Genomic DNA, 16,734 nt, shown 5'->3' on the forward strand with positions numbered 1-16,734 from the left:
GTCAGGTCCCGGGCCGGCCAGCCAATCACAGCGCGGCCCGGGGAATGACGTCACGGGGGTGTCCCGGGCCGGCAGCCAATGACAGCGCGGCCCGGGACAAAGGGGCGGGACTTAAAAAAAGTCCCAGAAACGCCCCCGAATCGCGTTTTCACGAGAAAACGCGATTGACAGCCTCTGTCTCCCAATGGCTAGCCTCCATTTATGGAGCTAGCCAATGGTAGACAGAGGCTGAACCAAAGTACATATGTAGGATCATGAGGTTTCGCCGTGGGCGGAGCAACTGCTACGCAGTTGCAACGCCCAGGGCGAAACCTAAAAAAAGACAACTATTGTAAAACCCTGACAAGCTTGCTATTCTCAAATAAAGCAATATTTGATTGGCTTTCACTTTGACTTTTAGAGTGAAGTAAATAAGATCTCCGAGTTCACAACAAAATGCTGAAGAGGACAGTTACAAAACAATCAATAAATATCTTGATCAACAATATAAAAATACAAACAACGATTTACCTTTCTTACTGGAGGCATTACAATGAAATCTTCATACGCATCGTCTGGTTTCACTGCTGAAAGGTTTTCGTGCAAAATTGCAATTTTCTTTTCATTATCCCAACCAGCAGGACTTGAAAAATTACAACAGTGGATAAAACATTAATACTTGATCATTTTTATCACAGCATTTAGTTTATCACATCAACAACAAAACTTCAGCAACAAGCAGTTACATTAATAATTTCAATATGATTGCTATTTTGAGCTAGCAAAACAAGTTACTTACCTTTGGTAATGCCTTATCTGCTGGAGACTATCTAGCGCAGATTCCTTACCAAAGAATATTCCCAGGCATCAGACTGGATCAGGACATTTTTGGGTTAGCAGTCCCCTGCACGCCACTAGGTGAAGTAGTTCCACTCAAGGAGGCATAGTTGCCGCCGGAAATGACGTGTGCGGTGCATGTAGAGGCGCCACCTAAGCGTGCTTTAGTCAGTTTCTTTTCGGGACCTTCCACGCCAGAAGCACGGAGCCACGAAGAACAATGACCACTGCTGCATTAAGCTAAGGCCCTTAAAAGGAGGAACAACTCTTTAACTCTGAAATCCGTTTGCAGAGTGAGAGGCAGTGTGGGTCGGTAAGGAATCTGCGGCTTTATAGAGTCTCTACCAAATAAGGCGTTACCCAAGGTAAATAACTTGTTCATCGGACAGAGACTTCTAGCCGCAGATTCCTTACCTTAGAAAAGATATCCAAACAATACCTCCTCAGAGGTGGGGCCACAATACAGATTAGACTAAAAAGTGATGTGGGTATGAATGGGCAAAGTGACCGTCACAAGGACCTAACTGTCCTGGCAGTAGTGCTTCGTAAACGTGTACAGGAAAGCCCATGTTGCTGCCTCAGCACCTTAGGGTGCATGGCATGGCAGTCCCACCATGTCTTGGCGTTGTGGACTCGCTCAAGACAACAAAGAAACCAAATACGGGTCCATCACCGTCATCTGTCGATGACAGGCGCCCCATGGCTTAAAACCTGCCTTTATGGTGGACACCCTGCACACAAGGAGACTAAGTCTCAAAAACTCTTTAATAAAAGGTGGAAAAAAGGTCAGTCAAAAATTGACTGGGGAAGCCCTTCTCTGCATTTGCGCTGATGGGCGTAGAAAGAAAAGAAGTGACGCCAATGCGCTGGGTGGTGCCAGTATAGGTACCACGCAGGTCGCTAACCGGCGCGGACTCCACGTGGAGCCAAACGATGCCACCATGCAGCACTCAGGGGTTCTGCTCATCAAAATATTTCTCGTATCCAGTCTGACACTTGGGAGGATATTCGAAGGTAAGGATTCTGTGGCTAGAAATCTGTATCAGATGCAGCTTTTTTGCTCTTCCGTGTTTGTGCCAATTTAGCTGGACAGACATATCTTATACATGTAGGTGGGGACTTGCATTTGTGCACATATACTTCTTAAACAATAAACCTGTGATAATTACTAAAGACAGAAAAATCTGCAGACTGCTATCTGCAATGGAAATCAGGTGTGTGCATCTAGTGGTATTCCACATGCAAGTAAAGGCAAGACCTAGAAACAGCACATTACTCTTCAGACTTATTGCAGCCATTCAGCAATGATGTCTTTAGGCATCAAGTTACAAAGCATGACTAAAGGTCTAAGACATTCTTGCTTTTTTTTTTTTTTTAACATACTTTATTGACGACGGTAACATCACATCCAATGCAATGAATATTATAAAGAGAGTCTTTTTAGGGCTCGTCCTTTCCTATTCCGTAGGAATAGGAAACGAGCCCTAATGCAGTCAAACCATACTTTCTGCCAAGGGGCTCTCCAGCGGATTTTGAGAAGTGCACGAGGCGTGCACGAGCTTCCACATCAAAGCCATCTGTTGCTTTGCTCTCGGCCTCAGGCCGGCATTTCTCCTCCCCTAATTATTCACTCCATGGCCGGCCGGCACATCAAAGGCTGCTGCTCGCCATGCATCTCGTCACCCGCTCTCTGCTTTGCGCTTGTTTATTTTTACTGTACTCATTTTTTTTCTTCAACTGCTGTATTAATGTTTACTTCTAAGATTGTCATGCTTTTACTTACATCAATTAAATAAACTTCTCTTTTGAAAAAAACGTGCTTCGTGTCTTGCACTTAAACTGTTCGGACTCTCTTCACCCTCTTCAGGAACTGTACATCAATTAAATAAACTTCTCTTTTGAGAAAAACGTGCTTCGTGTCTTGCACTTAAACTGTTCGGACTCTCTTGACCCTCTTCAGGAACTGGGGGCATCTGCCAGCGAGGACAGATGCTTATCTGAGAGTCTATCCACCCGTCCTCCCCATATTTCCTCACTATTGAGCCAGGAGGGTATTGGAGGGAAGGGACTGTTGGAACAGCCCAATATGTGAACATTCATGTTCATTGGGGGAACACGCCGTGTCTGTAAGCAACGTGCACAGCTCCAGATTCAGCAGACTCACTGTGTGATATGCTATTTTTCACAGAAAGTGCATTGTTCGTGAAGCTGTCAACTATTGCTCCTTGGACCATTTGAAATTTAATCTGTACCTCTCAGTTTTGCTTTGGAACTTTTTAATACAGTGTCTGTCAGTGAAACAAAGAAACTGAGTTTCCTGGGAAAGAGTCAGCCTGTGCCCACCATCAAATATTTAGGTGCTATTATATCAGCCTGGTATGTAACGGGCGATCACCTTCTTTTGTTTCTGTCTACTCGTTTCATGTCGTGCCGGGTGACGTCATCAGAGGGACAGCTAAAGGAACAGTTCACGATGCGCGTCCACATTACAGCCATCAGCCTCCCTCCCACAGGCAGCTCGGCCTCAGACATTCACCCCAGCCCGCGCTCGGCCTCACTTCTCCTCCCCCCTAATTACATCCCTGCTGTTATTCACTTCTTTCACGGAGGAGAGGCCGTGTTTCAAAGGGATCCGCTCTTCCAACAATGCGCTACCCTTATGTATCCAGCTCTTCCATTTCCTGCCTTATGCCGTTGGTTACCCCATCTTCCCGTCATTCCGGCCTCTATCTACCCGTCTCCATTCCCTGGTCCCTTTCTCTCCTACTTTTTATGAAACACATTTTCTTTTTTCCACAACACCTCTTACTGCGTCACATTCCCTAACGATTTGTATTCTGTTGTCTCATTGTCCCTCCCCTTTGTCCTTCCCTACTCCTACCTCTTCCAAACATGCCTCTCCTTCTCACCACAGCTCCACCACGCCCCCTCCACTGACCCACACCCCGTCTCTTGACCAGGGCTCCTCCGCTCTGATCTCACAAAACAGGGAATGTCAGAGAGGAGCCAGGGCATTTGTTTTTAAACTTATGTCCGCAACCAAAGCCGTGCCGTGCTCTGGGACACACTTGTTTTTCCCTTGTTTTTGTGCCCTTCTGCCCTCTCTAAGACTTGTGTTTCCCTTGTTATGTACCTGTCCTTCCCTCCCTCCCTCGCCATTTAAAGACTCTCTCACACTGGTCCACCGGTGCTTTCACTTTATGTAGCGCCTCGTGCAGCAGCACTGTCAGTGCTCCAGTCACATGTAGCACTAGCACCCCGTGCAGCAGCACTGTCAGTAAACGTAACATTTTGAAAACGTAGACTTTGTAAGCCGTGCCTTTAATTTCTCTAGCGACGCACGCAAAAGTCTATTTTTTCAATGTTATACACTCTTAATAACTAGCGCTGCACGCCGCTTGTGCCGCTCTGGTTACTAAAAGCACATAATATAAAAAATTAGACCAATAAGTCTTTATTTCCCCACTTCTCTCTATCCGGGACTGCCGTTTCCGAAGCATTTGTCCCCCCCCCTAAACAAGGTTGTTAATCTTGGCTGGGTTGGAGGGGGTAGAAAGTATTTTGCTTGAAATCGTGCGGTGACAAAGACTGCTTCCCAACCTCTTACAGGCCCCAACTCCTTGCCCCTCCCCTCTCAGCTCGGACTCCTGGGGACTTACTCTTCACTCTAACTTCCCTTTTGTTTTTACGTACCTGTCCTTCCCTCGGTCCCCCGCTCTTTGAATCAGGCAAGCTGCATGATTTCAGCCCCCACCCACAAAGCCAGATGAACTGGTTGTTCCCGTTTTATTGATTGAGTAGAAGGTTGTTTGAGAGGGGGGGTTTAACGAGGGGCGAGTGAGGAGAAGCGCAGAAGGCGGTAAACACTTTTTTTTCATGCTAGCAAATACTTGCAGCGAAGAGAGATGAAAGGGGACACAGTAGAATGTTTGATAATAGACCACTAAATATCTCATAACATTTAATAGCGCTCTTGTTCTATATCTCGGAAACATGAAAGGCAGAATAGGCCGTACCGGGTTCTCATTCCTACATACCTGCCCTAGGTAAAAAATAAACTATCATATACAATACCAATTGCTCTCACTCTAATAATTGCGAGCCCTATTGTATTGCAAATGCTTGTTTGTACTTGTGATAGGTACAACATATACGTTACATGAATCTACCATACGTTTATCATACTATTCGGCAGAAAATGAACAAATGATTCCTGATGGTAATGAATATGCTACTTACCAGTATGTATCTGTTCTTGGCATGTAGGGCTGCTGACATTCATATCTATAGCATAGATCGCCGCCTAGTGTTGGGTCCGGATGATTGCACATTGTTGTCCTGGAAGAGTCTTCGAAGTATCACGAGATAGGTGGCTCCTCCCCTGGACTACAGTGCGCATGGGCATCGACTCCATCCCCAGATTGTTTTTAGCCATTGTGGCGAAGATGGAGTGTAACAGTGTGAGCGATGACCATGCTAAGAGTAAGTTTGAATTCTGCAGCCGCTACAGGCGCCGGGGAGGAGGGCGGGCGATATGAATGTCAGCAGCCCTACATGCCAAGAACAGATGCATACTGGTAAGTAGCATATTCAGTTCGAGGCATGTGGGCTGCTGAACTCATATCTATAGCATAGAATATATAGCAGTCCCTCCATTAACGGCGGCCACCTGTGCCAGCTGCAGACGTTTGAAAAAGTGTCTTAAGAACAGCCTGCCCTACAGCTGCTTGATGCTTGGAGTGCACATCTACACAGTAGTGTTTAGTAAATGTGTGTGGTGTAGACCATGTGGCTGCTCTACAAATGTCTTCCAAAGGGATATTACCAAGGAAAGCCATGGAGGCCCCCAACTTGCGGGTGGAGTGGGCTCTGGGGGGGGGACTGTTAAAGTGCGCTTAGCCTTGTGATAGCAAATCTGAATAAACTTAACGATCCACCTGGCTATACCTGCTTTGGAAATGGGGTTGCCTTTGTGCTGGGCCGAAAAGGCAACAAAGAGTTGTTGTGTCTTCCTAAAATCCTTGGTCCTATCGATGTAGTACATCAAAGCTCGTTTGACGTCAAGAGTGTGGAGCATTCTTTCGGCTACTGTCTCTGGGTTTTGAAAGAACGCGGGCAGTTCAATGGTCTGATTGACATGGAACTGTGAAACCACCTTAGGAAGAAGTGTATCCGAATGGAAGCATATGCCAGCTTGCATTTGTAAAGATGTAACAAATAACAGATGATGTTGTGAGTGGATGCATCTAGCGGGTCGATGTTGTGCTCTGTACAGTAAATGACAAACCGCTTCCATTTTGCTGCATAGCAAGCTCTAGTGGTGGGCTTTCTTGCCTCCTGTATGATATCCATGCAGTCGGGAGGCAAGTTAAGGTAGCCAAATTCTAAGACTTCAGGAGCCAGATCGCCAGGTTGAGCTGTTGCGGGTCTGGGTGCTGAATGTCGCCATGGCTCTGCGTCAAAAGTCTGGGCGTGAGGTGCAGCCTTTGATGCGGTACTACGGAGAGTTCTAGAAACGTGGTGTACCATGGTTGGCGTGCCCACGTTGGAGCAACTAGGATGAGTGTCATCGAGTGTTGCTTTAGCTTTCGTGCCACCAGCGGTATGAGAGGTGCTGGGGGAAAAGCGTACGCAAAGCTGCCTGACCAGTTCATCCATATCGCATTGCCCTGCGACTGTGGGTGAGGGAACCTGGCGGCAAAGTGTTGGCATTTTGCGTTTTCCCTTGTGGCAAACAGGTCTATCTCTGGATGACCCCACTGCTGGAAGTACGGGTGGAGTACTGATGGATATATCTCCCACTCGTGCATTTGGTGGCTGTTCCGTGCTGAGCAGATCCGCCATCTGATTGTCCTTGCCCGGGAGGTGTTCCGCCATGAGGAAGATGTTCCTCTGAATGGCCCACTTACACATGCTCTGAGCCAGATGAGACAACTGTGGAGAGTGTGTACCTCCCTGCTTTTGAATGTAGTACATGGCTGTCATGTTGTCCGTCCGGATCAACACGACCTTGTTGCACAGATGTACTTTGAATGCCTTTAGCGCCATGAAGATTGCCATCAGTTCTAGGTAGTTGATGTGCATCTTCTTTTGCTGCGTTGTCCATAGTCCCTGCACCGTGTAGTGGAGTACATGAGCTCCCCAACCCTGGAGCGATGCGTCAGTCATTAGGATAATTTGTGGCACAGGCTCCTGGAACGGTCGGCCCTTGCAAAGGTTGTGTGGATTCCACCAATGCAGAGAGTTGTATGCCCGACTGGTCACCAACACTAGGTCTTTTAACTGTCCGTGAGCCTGATTCCACTGACGTGCCAAGCACTCTTGAAGCGGACGCATATGTAGCCTCGCGTGCGGGACTATGAAGATGCAGGAGGCCATCATGCCTATCAACTGCATGAACACTTTTGCTGGAAGAGAGTGTTGCGGTCTGAACTTCTGGATGAGCGACTGAATGCTGTCGATCCTCACAGAATTTGGCTGAGCCGTGGCTGCCAGAGTATCTATTGTCGCGCCCAGAGACTGCCGCACATGGGCTGGCTGAAGGTGCGATTTGGGATAATTTAGTGAGAACTCCAGACTGTGAAGAAGGTGAATGGTGTGGGACATGTTTGCGGCGCACAGCTGGGCCGACTTTGCCTGGACAAGCCAGTCGTCCAGATAAGGGTAAACGTGAATGTTCTGCCTCCTGAGGTGCGCAGCCACTGTCGCCAGGCATTTCGTGAACACCCTGGGCGCCGTGGTCACCCCGAAAGGTAGGACCTTGAACTGATAATGCCGACCCTGAATGGTGAATCTGAGGTATTTTCGGTGTGATGGATGTAGTGGAATGTGAAAATATGCATCCATGAGATCCAAGGTTGCGAGGAAGTCTCCCTGGTTGAGCAACGGAAGAACGTGCTGCAGCGTCAGCATATGAAAGTGTTCTGAGAGAATATACTGGTTTAGGGGTCTGAGGTCCAGTATGGGTCTGAGGGACCCGTCCTTCTTTGGGATTAAGAAGTACAGGGAGTACACTCCTGTGCCTTCTTCCTTCACCGGCACGAGCTCGATTGCCCCTTTTTGCAGCATGACACGTACCTCCTGCTGCAATAAGTGCAAATGCTCTGTGGACATAGGATGGTGTTTTGGTGGCATGTTGGGTGGAGTGGATGTTAACTCCAGACAATAACCGAATTGGATAAGTTTCCTGACCCACCTGTCTGTGGTGATGGATTTCCAGACTGGCAGGAACTGCTGGAGTCTCCCCCCGACAGGTGTGGTATGGTCGGGGGGCAGCGGCAGGGCGTCACGGTTTGTTGGTGGCAGAGGAACGGGAGTTGTTATTTCCACGGCCTCTGCCCTTGGCACTGTTGCCCCGATAGCCGCCTCTACTCTGCTTGGTGTAAGAGGATTGCGCCCCACCTTTAGTGTATTGCGTTTGCTGGGACATCTGGCCTCTGGAAACACCTCTATTGCCTGAACGAAGAAAAGTACTGCCCCATAACTGTTGGGACTGGAAAGCTCCCATGGACCTTGCAGTCTCGGTATCCTTTATTTTTTCCAGAGTGGTATCCACCTCAGGACAAAATAACCTATCAGGGTTTACCGGCTGATTGAGGATGGTGGTTTGTATCTCCGGCTTGAAATCGGAGCTCCTGAGCCATGCCGGACGTCTCAACATCACACTGGTGTTAACGGCCCTGGCCGCGGTGTCGGCCACGTCCAGTGCACATTTAATAGAAGCGTTGGAGATGAGCTTCCCTTCTTGAATGAGCATTTCCGCTGCCTCTTTATACTGATCTGGTAGATGTTGCAACAGGGTCTCTAGTGTATCATAGTGTGCCCTGTCATATCTGGCCAAGAGTGCTTGAGTGTTTGAGATACGCCAGATATTGGCTGCTTGAGCCGCCACCCTCTTCCCCGAGGCCTCCAGCACTTTAGATTCCTTGTTAGGGGGAGGAGCATCACCAGTGGTGTGCGAATTCGCCCTCTTCCGGGCATTAGAAATGACCAGAGAGTCCAATGGCAACTGGCCCTTGATGTAGGTAGGGTCGCCAGGTGCCGGTTTATATTTCTTTTCAATTCTAGGGTTGATCACCCTGGCACGTGTGGGTTCTTTAAAAAGGTCTGCAGCATGTTTGAGAACCCCTTTCAACATTGGGAGAGTTTTGACAGTCTTTTCTGCCGTGGAAAGGTATCAAAGAGGAAGTCCACGTCAATAGGGTCAGCGTGCAGCTCCACGTCGTGGTTTTTAGCCGCCCTCTCAATAAGAGCGTTAAATGCCGCAGAATCCTCAGTAGGAGAGGGTTTGATATTGTACACCTGAGTGTCCGGGGCAGTTTGCGGATCCCCCGGGTCCCCTGCATCTGCCCAAGAGTCCTGGTGATCCTCAGGATCAGTGTTGGCAGGAAAGTTATACACCTCGTCATCACCTTCCCCAGCCTCCACATCTGAATAAGTGGGTGAGGGTGTAGCAACTCTTGGAGTCCGTGGAGCAAGTGGCTCAACCAGAACCGGGGAATCTGTAGAAGGCTTCTTGCGCTTCAAAGGAATCGTGTAGGACTCCAAAGGCTGTGTCGCCGTGATCTTTCTCTTGTAGAGGGTAAGTTTACCGGTGTCGGCGTCGATAAAGTGTTCCGACTGCTCCTCCATCAAGGGTTGTCAATGCTTCAAGCTTCCAAGCTGCTGAGAAGGCTTCGACCCCGCAGACCCATGCACGGGCGCTGTGGCGACCGACCTTGGTGCGAAGGCCTTCGGTGCCACCTTCGGCGGCAACGTAAACAGGAGTGGCGTCGAAGACTTTGGCGTTTTGGCAGCCTGCTTCGGTGTTGTGGCATCCTTCGGATCGACCGCGGAAGCCTTGTTCCTGATGCGTTGCAGTGAGTCCGACACCTGCTTCGTAAAGGAAGGGGACGGTTTCGTCGACCCGACAGACGTCCTCGGTCCACCAGTGTGTGAAGACACGAGCGTCGATGTCTTGGTCTTTTCCGGCCGAGGTACATGATCAGCCCTCTTAGGTGCGCCTTGTCCTCCTTCCGCGTCGACGGCCTTCGGCCCCGACGACTTCGGGTTGGCGGCCATGACTCCCGGGTTTGGGGCCCCAGTCTTCGGCTCGACAGCCTTGATCGATTTTGGATCGACGCCCTTGACCGACTTTGGCTCGACGCCTTTCTTCACAGGGTCGACAGTCTTTTTCGGCTTCGGCTGCCCCGACGTATCGGAAGACGAGGGGGCGGCCAGAGGGACAGACGTCTTCTGTTTCGACGGCGTCTCCATCACTTTCGTTTTCGTCGACACCGAAGGTTTCACTTTCGGTTTAGTTTTGACTAACGGTGGCTCCGCAGAAGTGTCCGTAGCCGGGCCCGTAGGCGAGGCCGTGGATCTGGGTGTAAGGTCTTGGGTAAGGCCATGTGGCGATCCCGCGACCTGAGCCTTAGTGATCGTTCGAATGGGGCATAGCTCTTCGCCTGAGCTATCTTCCATGGCCCCATAGGCCACATTGTCGTCTCCTACCTCGTCGACGACTTCTTCTGCATCGAGCGCTTCGACGTCCGCGTCGTAGTCTTAGTCGATCACCTCCGCCGGAGGTGAAATCTGCAAATGAACTTCTTGTTCGTCTGCTTCTTCTCTCTCGAAGATGTCCACCGGTGCCGGGCCGACTGCTGGGCCTCCAGGCGCGCCACGCGCCGAAGTCGAATCGTCTTCTTCGATCGAAACCGGGAACAAGCCATACAGTTGGCTTCATCGTGGTCCGGCGACAGGCACTTGTTGCACACCGGGTGGACGTGGATGTGGGGATACTTCGATCCACACACGGGACATTTCTTGAACGGGCTCCGTTCCATGATGTGTCGTCGAAAGTCTTGCTGCGTCGACTGGGCCTCGAGCACCGAAGAGCCACGCGACTCCTCGGGATGTCCGACTCGGAAACTGAGCCGGAGCAGAGCTGGGCACCGAGCGCAAAACAATACCGACGGTATATGAAAAAAGGCCTTCAGGCCTTAAGAAAGGTCTATATCAATTCCGAACTGGAGATAACGAATATACATCCGAACCCAATGGCGGTAAAAAACAATTTGGGGATGGAGTCGATGCCCATGCGCACTGTAGTCCAGGGGAGGAGCCACCTATCTCGTGATACTTCGAAGACTCTTCCAGGACAACAATGTGCAATCATCCGGACCCAACACTAGGCGGCGATCTATGCTATAGATATGAATTCAGCAGCCCACATGCCTCGAACCGTGAGTACCAAGTCATTGCAGCTATGGCAGATAGAGTTACAGCATAAGGCATTTACATTTCCAATTAACGAGAAAAACAGATTCAACCATGTCCCCTCCCTCCCTAACACTCCCAACCCACACTCCTGGTCAGTCGGTGTGTAGCTTCCATGGTAACCGAAAGGGGATGTTAGTAGTGTAGCGTGACTCTGAGGAGTCTGCAGCGCCCACAGGTTATGATGTATGGGTCGGAGTCTCGGCACCTAATGTTAAAGAGTCCCAGGGTGAAACTGTGTGTTATGGGGGTGGGGCACCCTGTGGGGGCAGTAAGTCAAGTGATTCGAACTCATGTAGCATGATCTCACACTCCATCGAAATGGGTTGCTTTCGTAACCCCCCTCTCTTCTTCCCTCCGAAGAGCTGCGCCCTCAGCTCTACCCCACTGCATCATGTCGTCCTGCCAGCTAGATACCGTTGGACATCTAGGGGATTTCCACTTCATGGTGAGGGCTCTTACTGCCAATATGAGGGCCAAGTCGAAGAATCTCAGTCGTACCTTCTGCACATTTGTGCATCTACGGAGGCCTATGAGGCACTTCAGGGCATCATCCGAGACAGGGATTTCTGTGATTTGCTCAGAGATTGGCGAACTCCCTCTCAGTAGTCCCGAAGGCGAGGGCAGGACCACAGCATGTGAAGGAAGTCCGCCTCGTCCCCTTTACAAAGGGGGCAACAATGAGAGGCGTCCGGGAACATGCGATGAATCCTCTTGGGGGTGAGATACGACCTATGAAGGACCATCGTCTGAATAAATTTTAGTTTAGCATTACGGGACACTCGTTTTGGGTGTTCTAGCATGCTCTTTCAAGCCTTGTCAGGGATTTGCATAGTAGAATCCTCGGACCATTGTGTTCAAAGGGATGTAAGTGTGGTTGCGGCGTGTGCCCGAATACCTGTGTACAGCCAATGGACCAGGTGTCCGCCATTCCCCATGTAGTATAAGAGATGTACTAAATTATGTTATGACGGTTCACTGCGTTGTGGGGCCCATGTGTTCTTTATGTAATGGGATACAGCAGCGTGTAGTAGGCACAAACGTGTTGGTGCGCCCGTAGCCTGAAGAAAGGAGTCTTGATCAAGCAAGCTATCGTCACCGAAAAACGCCCCGACGTCCTCCACACCCGCCTCTACACAATCATGTATTCTGGCCTTCGTGAGCCCACCTTGTGGTGTGGGGATTCCCAAGAAGGGGATGTTCGTCGAGTAGGGGGTCGCCAAGGAAGTATATAATAACGCCTTCCTCCAGCACTGTAGTGCAGTCCTCAATAAGAGAGGGCTGTCCACTGGGATTTTTGGCCTTGGGTAAGAGCAGGGAGTGCAGCGTGCCCAGGTCTAAATCTCTAGGCGTATATCCAATTTCCTATAAATTCCTCACCGCGGTCCAGTAAGATAGCCATTGGAGCGGACTGGCGTAGAAGTAGGCCCTGAAGTCAGGAACTTCTAGGCCACCACTCTGGGTCTCTAGTTGAAGTTTCCGTAGGCTCACTCTTCTACGGCCCGTTCCCCAGATTAGGTTCACCAATATAGTATTCAATGTATTGAAAATAGCCTGTGGGACTACGACAGGTAAGTTCACAAAATAATATAATAGGCGAGGGAGCATCACCATCTTTGAGATGGCAATACGCCCCATCACCGACAACGGCAGAGAGGACCAAAAGGTCACACTGGCACTGAGGGCTGTTATGGCCCACACTATGTTACCTTCAATTTGATCCACCTGCGTTCTATAAACTTGAATGCCTAAGTATTTAAAGGTGGTGGGGGCCACTGGTAAGGAATAGTCGCCGAACCGTAGATTGTTAGGATATGGTGTTTCCTGAAAGAAGTAAGCCCTGGACTATCCCGGGTTTATAGCCAGGCCCGCGAGACCTTCACAGGTGGCAAAACTATCGGGAAGAGGGGTGTTCTCGGCTGCGATATCACATAGATACAAGTGGATGTCCTCTGCATGAATGGAAATTAGGTGGGTCGCACCATCGATGGGAATGCCAAGCCGGTCTGCTGATTGTCGAAGTGCTATCGCAAGGGGTTCCAGCGCAAGAACGAACAACAAGAGAGATAATGGGCATCCCTGTCTCGTACCCCTGTGGACTGTATATTGGTCAGAAATTTAACGACCAGTAAGGGCTCGGGCAGTGGGGGATGTATATAGTAGGCGCACCCATTATGTGTCCGGGAACCCAAAGCATTGGAGAGTCGCGAACATAAAGTCCCAGGAACGAGTCAAAGGCCTGCCTAAGCTCTAGCGCTATGCATCCCGCGGATTGATAAGCATGTGGAGTGGCCTTCATGACATAATGTAACCGTCTGGTATTGAGAGATGTGCAACGGTTCGGCAGGAATCCGCATTGGTCATTATGTATGAGTGTGTTAAGATAGGGCGGAATCAGTTTGGCGAGGGCCTTACTTAAAATGGTATATTCAAAATGGTATATTCAATCACTAGCAGGAAAAGAGGTCTATATTTGGACAAATCCAGTCCATCACGTCCTGGTTTGGGTAATGATGTGACCAACGCTTGCATGGTGGAATGTGGTTAATGGCCAGTCTCGAAGGTGGTCCTGTATACTGATTCCAGTGATTCCAGTGTGGGTACCAGGACCTCCGTGGACGTATGGTAAAATTCAATAGGTAGCCCATCAATCCCAGGCGCTTTGTTACGATTCAGACGTTTTATCGCAGTCCTAATTTCTTGTTGGGTTATGGGGCCATCTATTCCCTTTTGTATTACTTCGGAGAATACCGGAATGGGTAAATCTCGTAAGAACTCCGTAGTAGAAGAGTTCACATCATGTGTGGGTGCAGCGTAGAGCGTACTAAGGTAATCATGAAAGGCTGTGTTTATTTCTCGTTGGGTATGGGCTATTTGTCCATTAGGTGTACGGATTCTGGTTATGACCAGCGGGTCAGGCCTATCCTGTACTATGCGGGCAAGCAGTGTACCAGATCTGTCAGCCTCTGTGCATTTGCGTTACAGGAATGCCCTATGATCGATTGTCCGTAGTGTCTCTAGTGTTTCAGCGTGATCTATATGGGCAGCCTGCAATGTCTCTTTTTTGTCCGGGTCTGCTACTGCCTCTTGTTCCAGCGTGGTCATCGGTTGTTCGACCCCGAGTAAGTGTTGGTGTGCCTCCTGTCGGGACCCCACTAACTGTCCTGTCGATGCCCCCCCGTACCGCCACCTTTATGCGTCCCATTCAATTAAATTAGAGGAGGCTGTGTTCCAATTTTCAGCTATGTAATTAGTTATAGTGTTGGAAAGGGTTGTTCGAAACGGAGTATTTTCTAGTAATTGCGGGTGTAACTTCCAGGTGGGCACTAGAGTTGGCACACTACCCCAGTTAAGTGTGAGCTCTAGGGGGTTGTGGTCTGAGAAGGTTTTAGCTAGGTATGTGGATTGGCAGGCCTGAGTGACACTAGATCTAGAGCAGAGGAATCTATAGATTCTGGTATGGAGACTATGTATCAGAGAATAAAATTAATATTTTTTATGAGTAGGGTGTAGACATCGCCATGTATCTGAGAGCGCCCATCCATCAGCCCAGGTAGCAACAGGTCAGCCAATTTACTGGCATTCGTACCGTGAAGGGGAGGGTGAGATCTATCCAGGGTAATGTCTAGTACAGCGTTCCAATCCCTGCCCAACACCCAGGGGATACTATCCCGGTCAGTCAATGACGCACCCAGTCAATGCAGGAAGCAGTCCTGATCAAAGTTAGGGACGTAAACACTGCCTAGGATCACCAGAGATCCGTCCAGTGTGCCGAGTAGTTAGTGGAGTAGATCTTCCCCCTCCATTTTTTACGTGTTTTCTGTGTTTCGGACTCGGTTAAACGGGAGGAACACTATATGGGCTTTACGCCTGAGGAGATATGCATGTACACTATGTTGCTTCTGAATCACCCCCAACCCACGTATATTCCATGTGATTAGGCTGTAAGACCCTAAAGGGGTATCCGTTCTAGGCATGGCACTGTATATAGGGTGGAGCTCCAATTTACGCTGAGCCAATAGACCAAGATCGACCAGGAGTCCCTTTCCCCATGAACGCTAACAAAACATGGCTCAGCGCCCGAACTACGCTGGGCCCAACAACAATTCACAATAATGATATAACAGATAACGGTGCATACGCTTCTAGGGGGGTCGCCGCCATTAGCCATGGTCATGTTTACAGTGACGCCAGATTCTTGGCGGCTCTACGGAACCCAGCAGAGGGGGGATTATAATTAGACACGTTATAGATAGTATTTCCGCATGAAATAACCATATGTATGATATAGCCAGAGTCCCTGCAAAACAGAGCCATATTCGTATGCAGATTGAGGTGATCTATGCATACATTCTTAGTAAACAATCCAGACCCTCCATATCAATACATAGGCTATAATATAATGATAATGATCCTATGGAAAATTGTGAAAAAAGGATACGATGGACGCCGGGAGTTGGAGTCCATGTTGTCTGTAGTAGAATTTGCAGAATAACAGTTCCAGAATAATTTCATGTTCGTCGAGTGACCCCACCGGCCGTCAATTATCAATGATGTTGTCCGCTGCCCGGGATGTAATCGTGGGGAATAGAGTTATACTGTGCTTGGAATCGGAGTTCAGGGTGCTGTCCTCTGAGTCCGTGGGGATTCTGTTGGAGTCTTCTCGGAATGCCCCGGCATCAGCAAGGGCCCCTTCCTGATCACAACATTGTTGTTCGCGCGATGGTCCCGCGCCACCTTTGCCCTGGTTGGAGGTCTGAGACCGGCGACAGCTCAGTTTCGGGAGTTTGCTGGAGCCCTGCGAAGAGAAGTCTGAGTGGCTGGACTGGCTAGAACCAAGGCACACAACTTCAAGCCATTCCTCGGCGTCCGCTGGGCTCTCAAAGAAGTGAGTTTTTTAGTTGTAAATGACTTTCAGCCTGGCAGGGTACAGAAGTGCATATTTGAGTTGTGCTTTCAGGAGTTTCTTTTTTACAGCTTGGTAGGACAACCTCTGCCTCTGGACCATGATGGTGTAATCGGGTATAACGAAATGCGGTGGTTTTCAAACTGGATCAATGCTTTTTCTCTTGCTTTCTGTAGTAATACGTTGCGGTCCCTATAATTCAGGATTTTCACTATTAGTGGGCGAGGCGGTGTGCCTGGCTTGGGTGGCCCGGTCGGTATTCTATGGGCCCATTCAACACAGAAGTACGGAGAGAGCCCCTCTTGAGCTATATGGTCCCTGAACCATGCTTCCATAAATTCTGCCGCCTTAGCACCCTCACTCCGTTCCGGTAGGCCTATGACGTGGATGTTGTTGTGCCTGTTTCTGCCTTCTGCATCTTCCACCCGGTCCAGGAGGCCAGTCATCTGTTGCTGTAGGTGTTGTAAAGTTGAGGAATTTGCCGTAACCGAGGGTCCAGATCCTTGAGGGATTGTCCGTGGTCTTTGACCAAGTCAGACAGTTTTCCGTGGCCCGCCCTGAGTATTGTAAGGCCTGTAGTGAGCGTGCCAATCTGTAGTTCAAGCGCTGCCCTGGAATTGCGGATTTCCTTAAGGATTATGTTGGGTGTACTCGCCATAAGCTCGGAAGATATAGCCCCTGGAGAGGAAGGCCGACTGGAGAGCTCCACTATGGTAGAGGTGGGCGCAGCTCCTTGTTGGCCATCTAGCGTCTTC

General features: G+C 49.5%; 1 protein-coding gene across 2 annotated transcripts in view; it reads right to left on the bottom strand.

Moving 5' to 3' along the window:
- The window catches only part of DYNC1LI2 (dynein cytoplasmic 1 light intermediate chain 2), a 424,537-nt gene that overhangs the window by 260,365 nt on the left and 147,438 nt on the right, over positions 1-16,734 (bottom strand). For both annotated transcript variants that reach the window (XM_078669984.1, XM_078669985.1), the window contains exon 8: positions 511-622. In XM_078669984.1, the coding sequence (XP_078526110.1) occupies positions 511-622 (112 nt within the window). The remainder of the gene's footprint in view (positions 1-510; positions 623-16,734) is intronic.

The sequence above is a fragment of the Lissotriton helveticus genome, chromosome 12, assembly GCF_964261635.1.
Source record: "Lissotriton helveticus chromosome 12, aLisHel1.1, whole genome shotgun sequence".
In the NCBI taxonomy this organism is placed as follows: domain Eukaryota; kingdom Metazoa; phylum Chordata; class Amphibia; order Caudata; family Salamandridae; genus Lissotriton; species Lissotriton helveticus.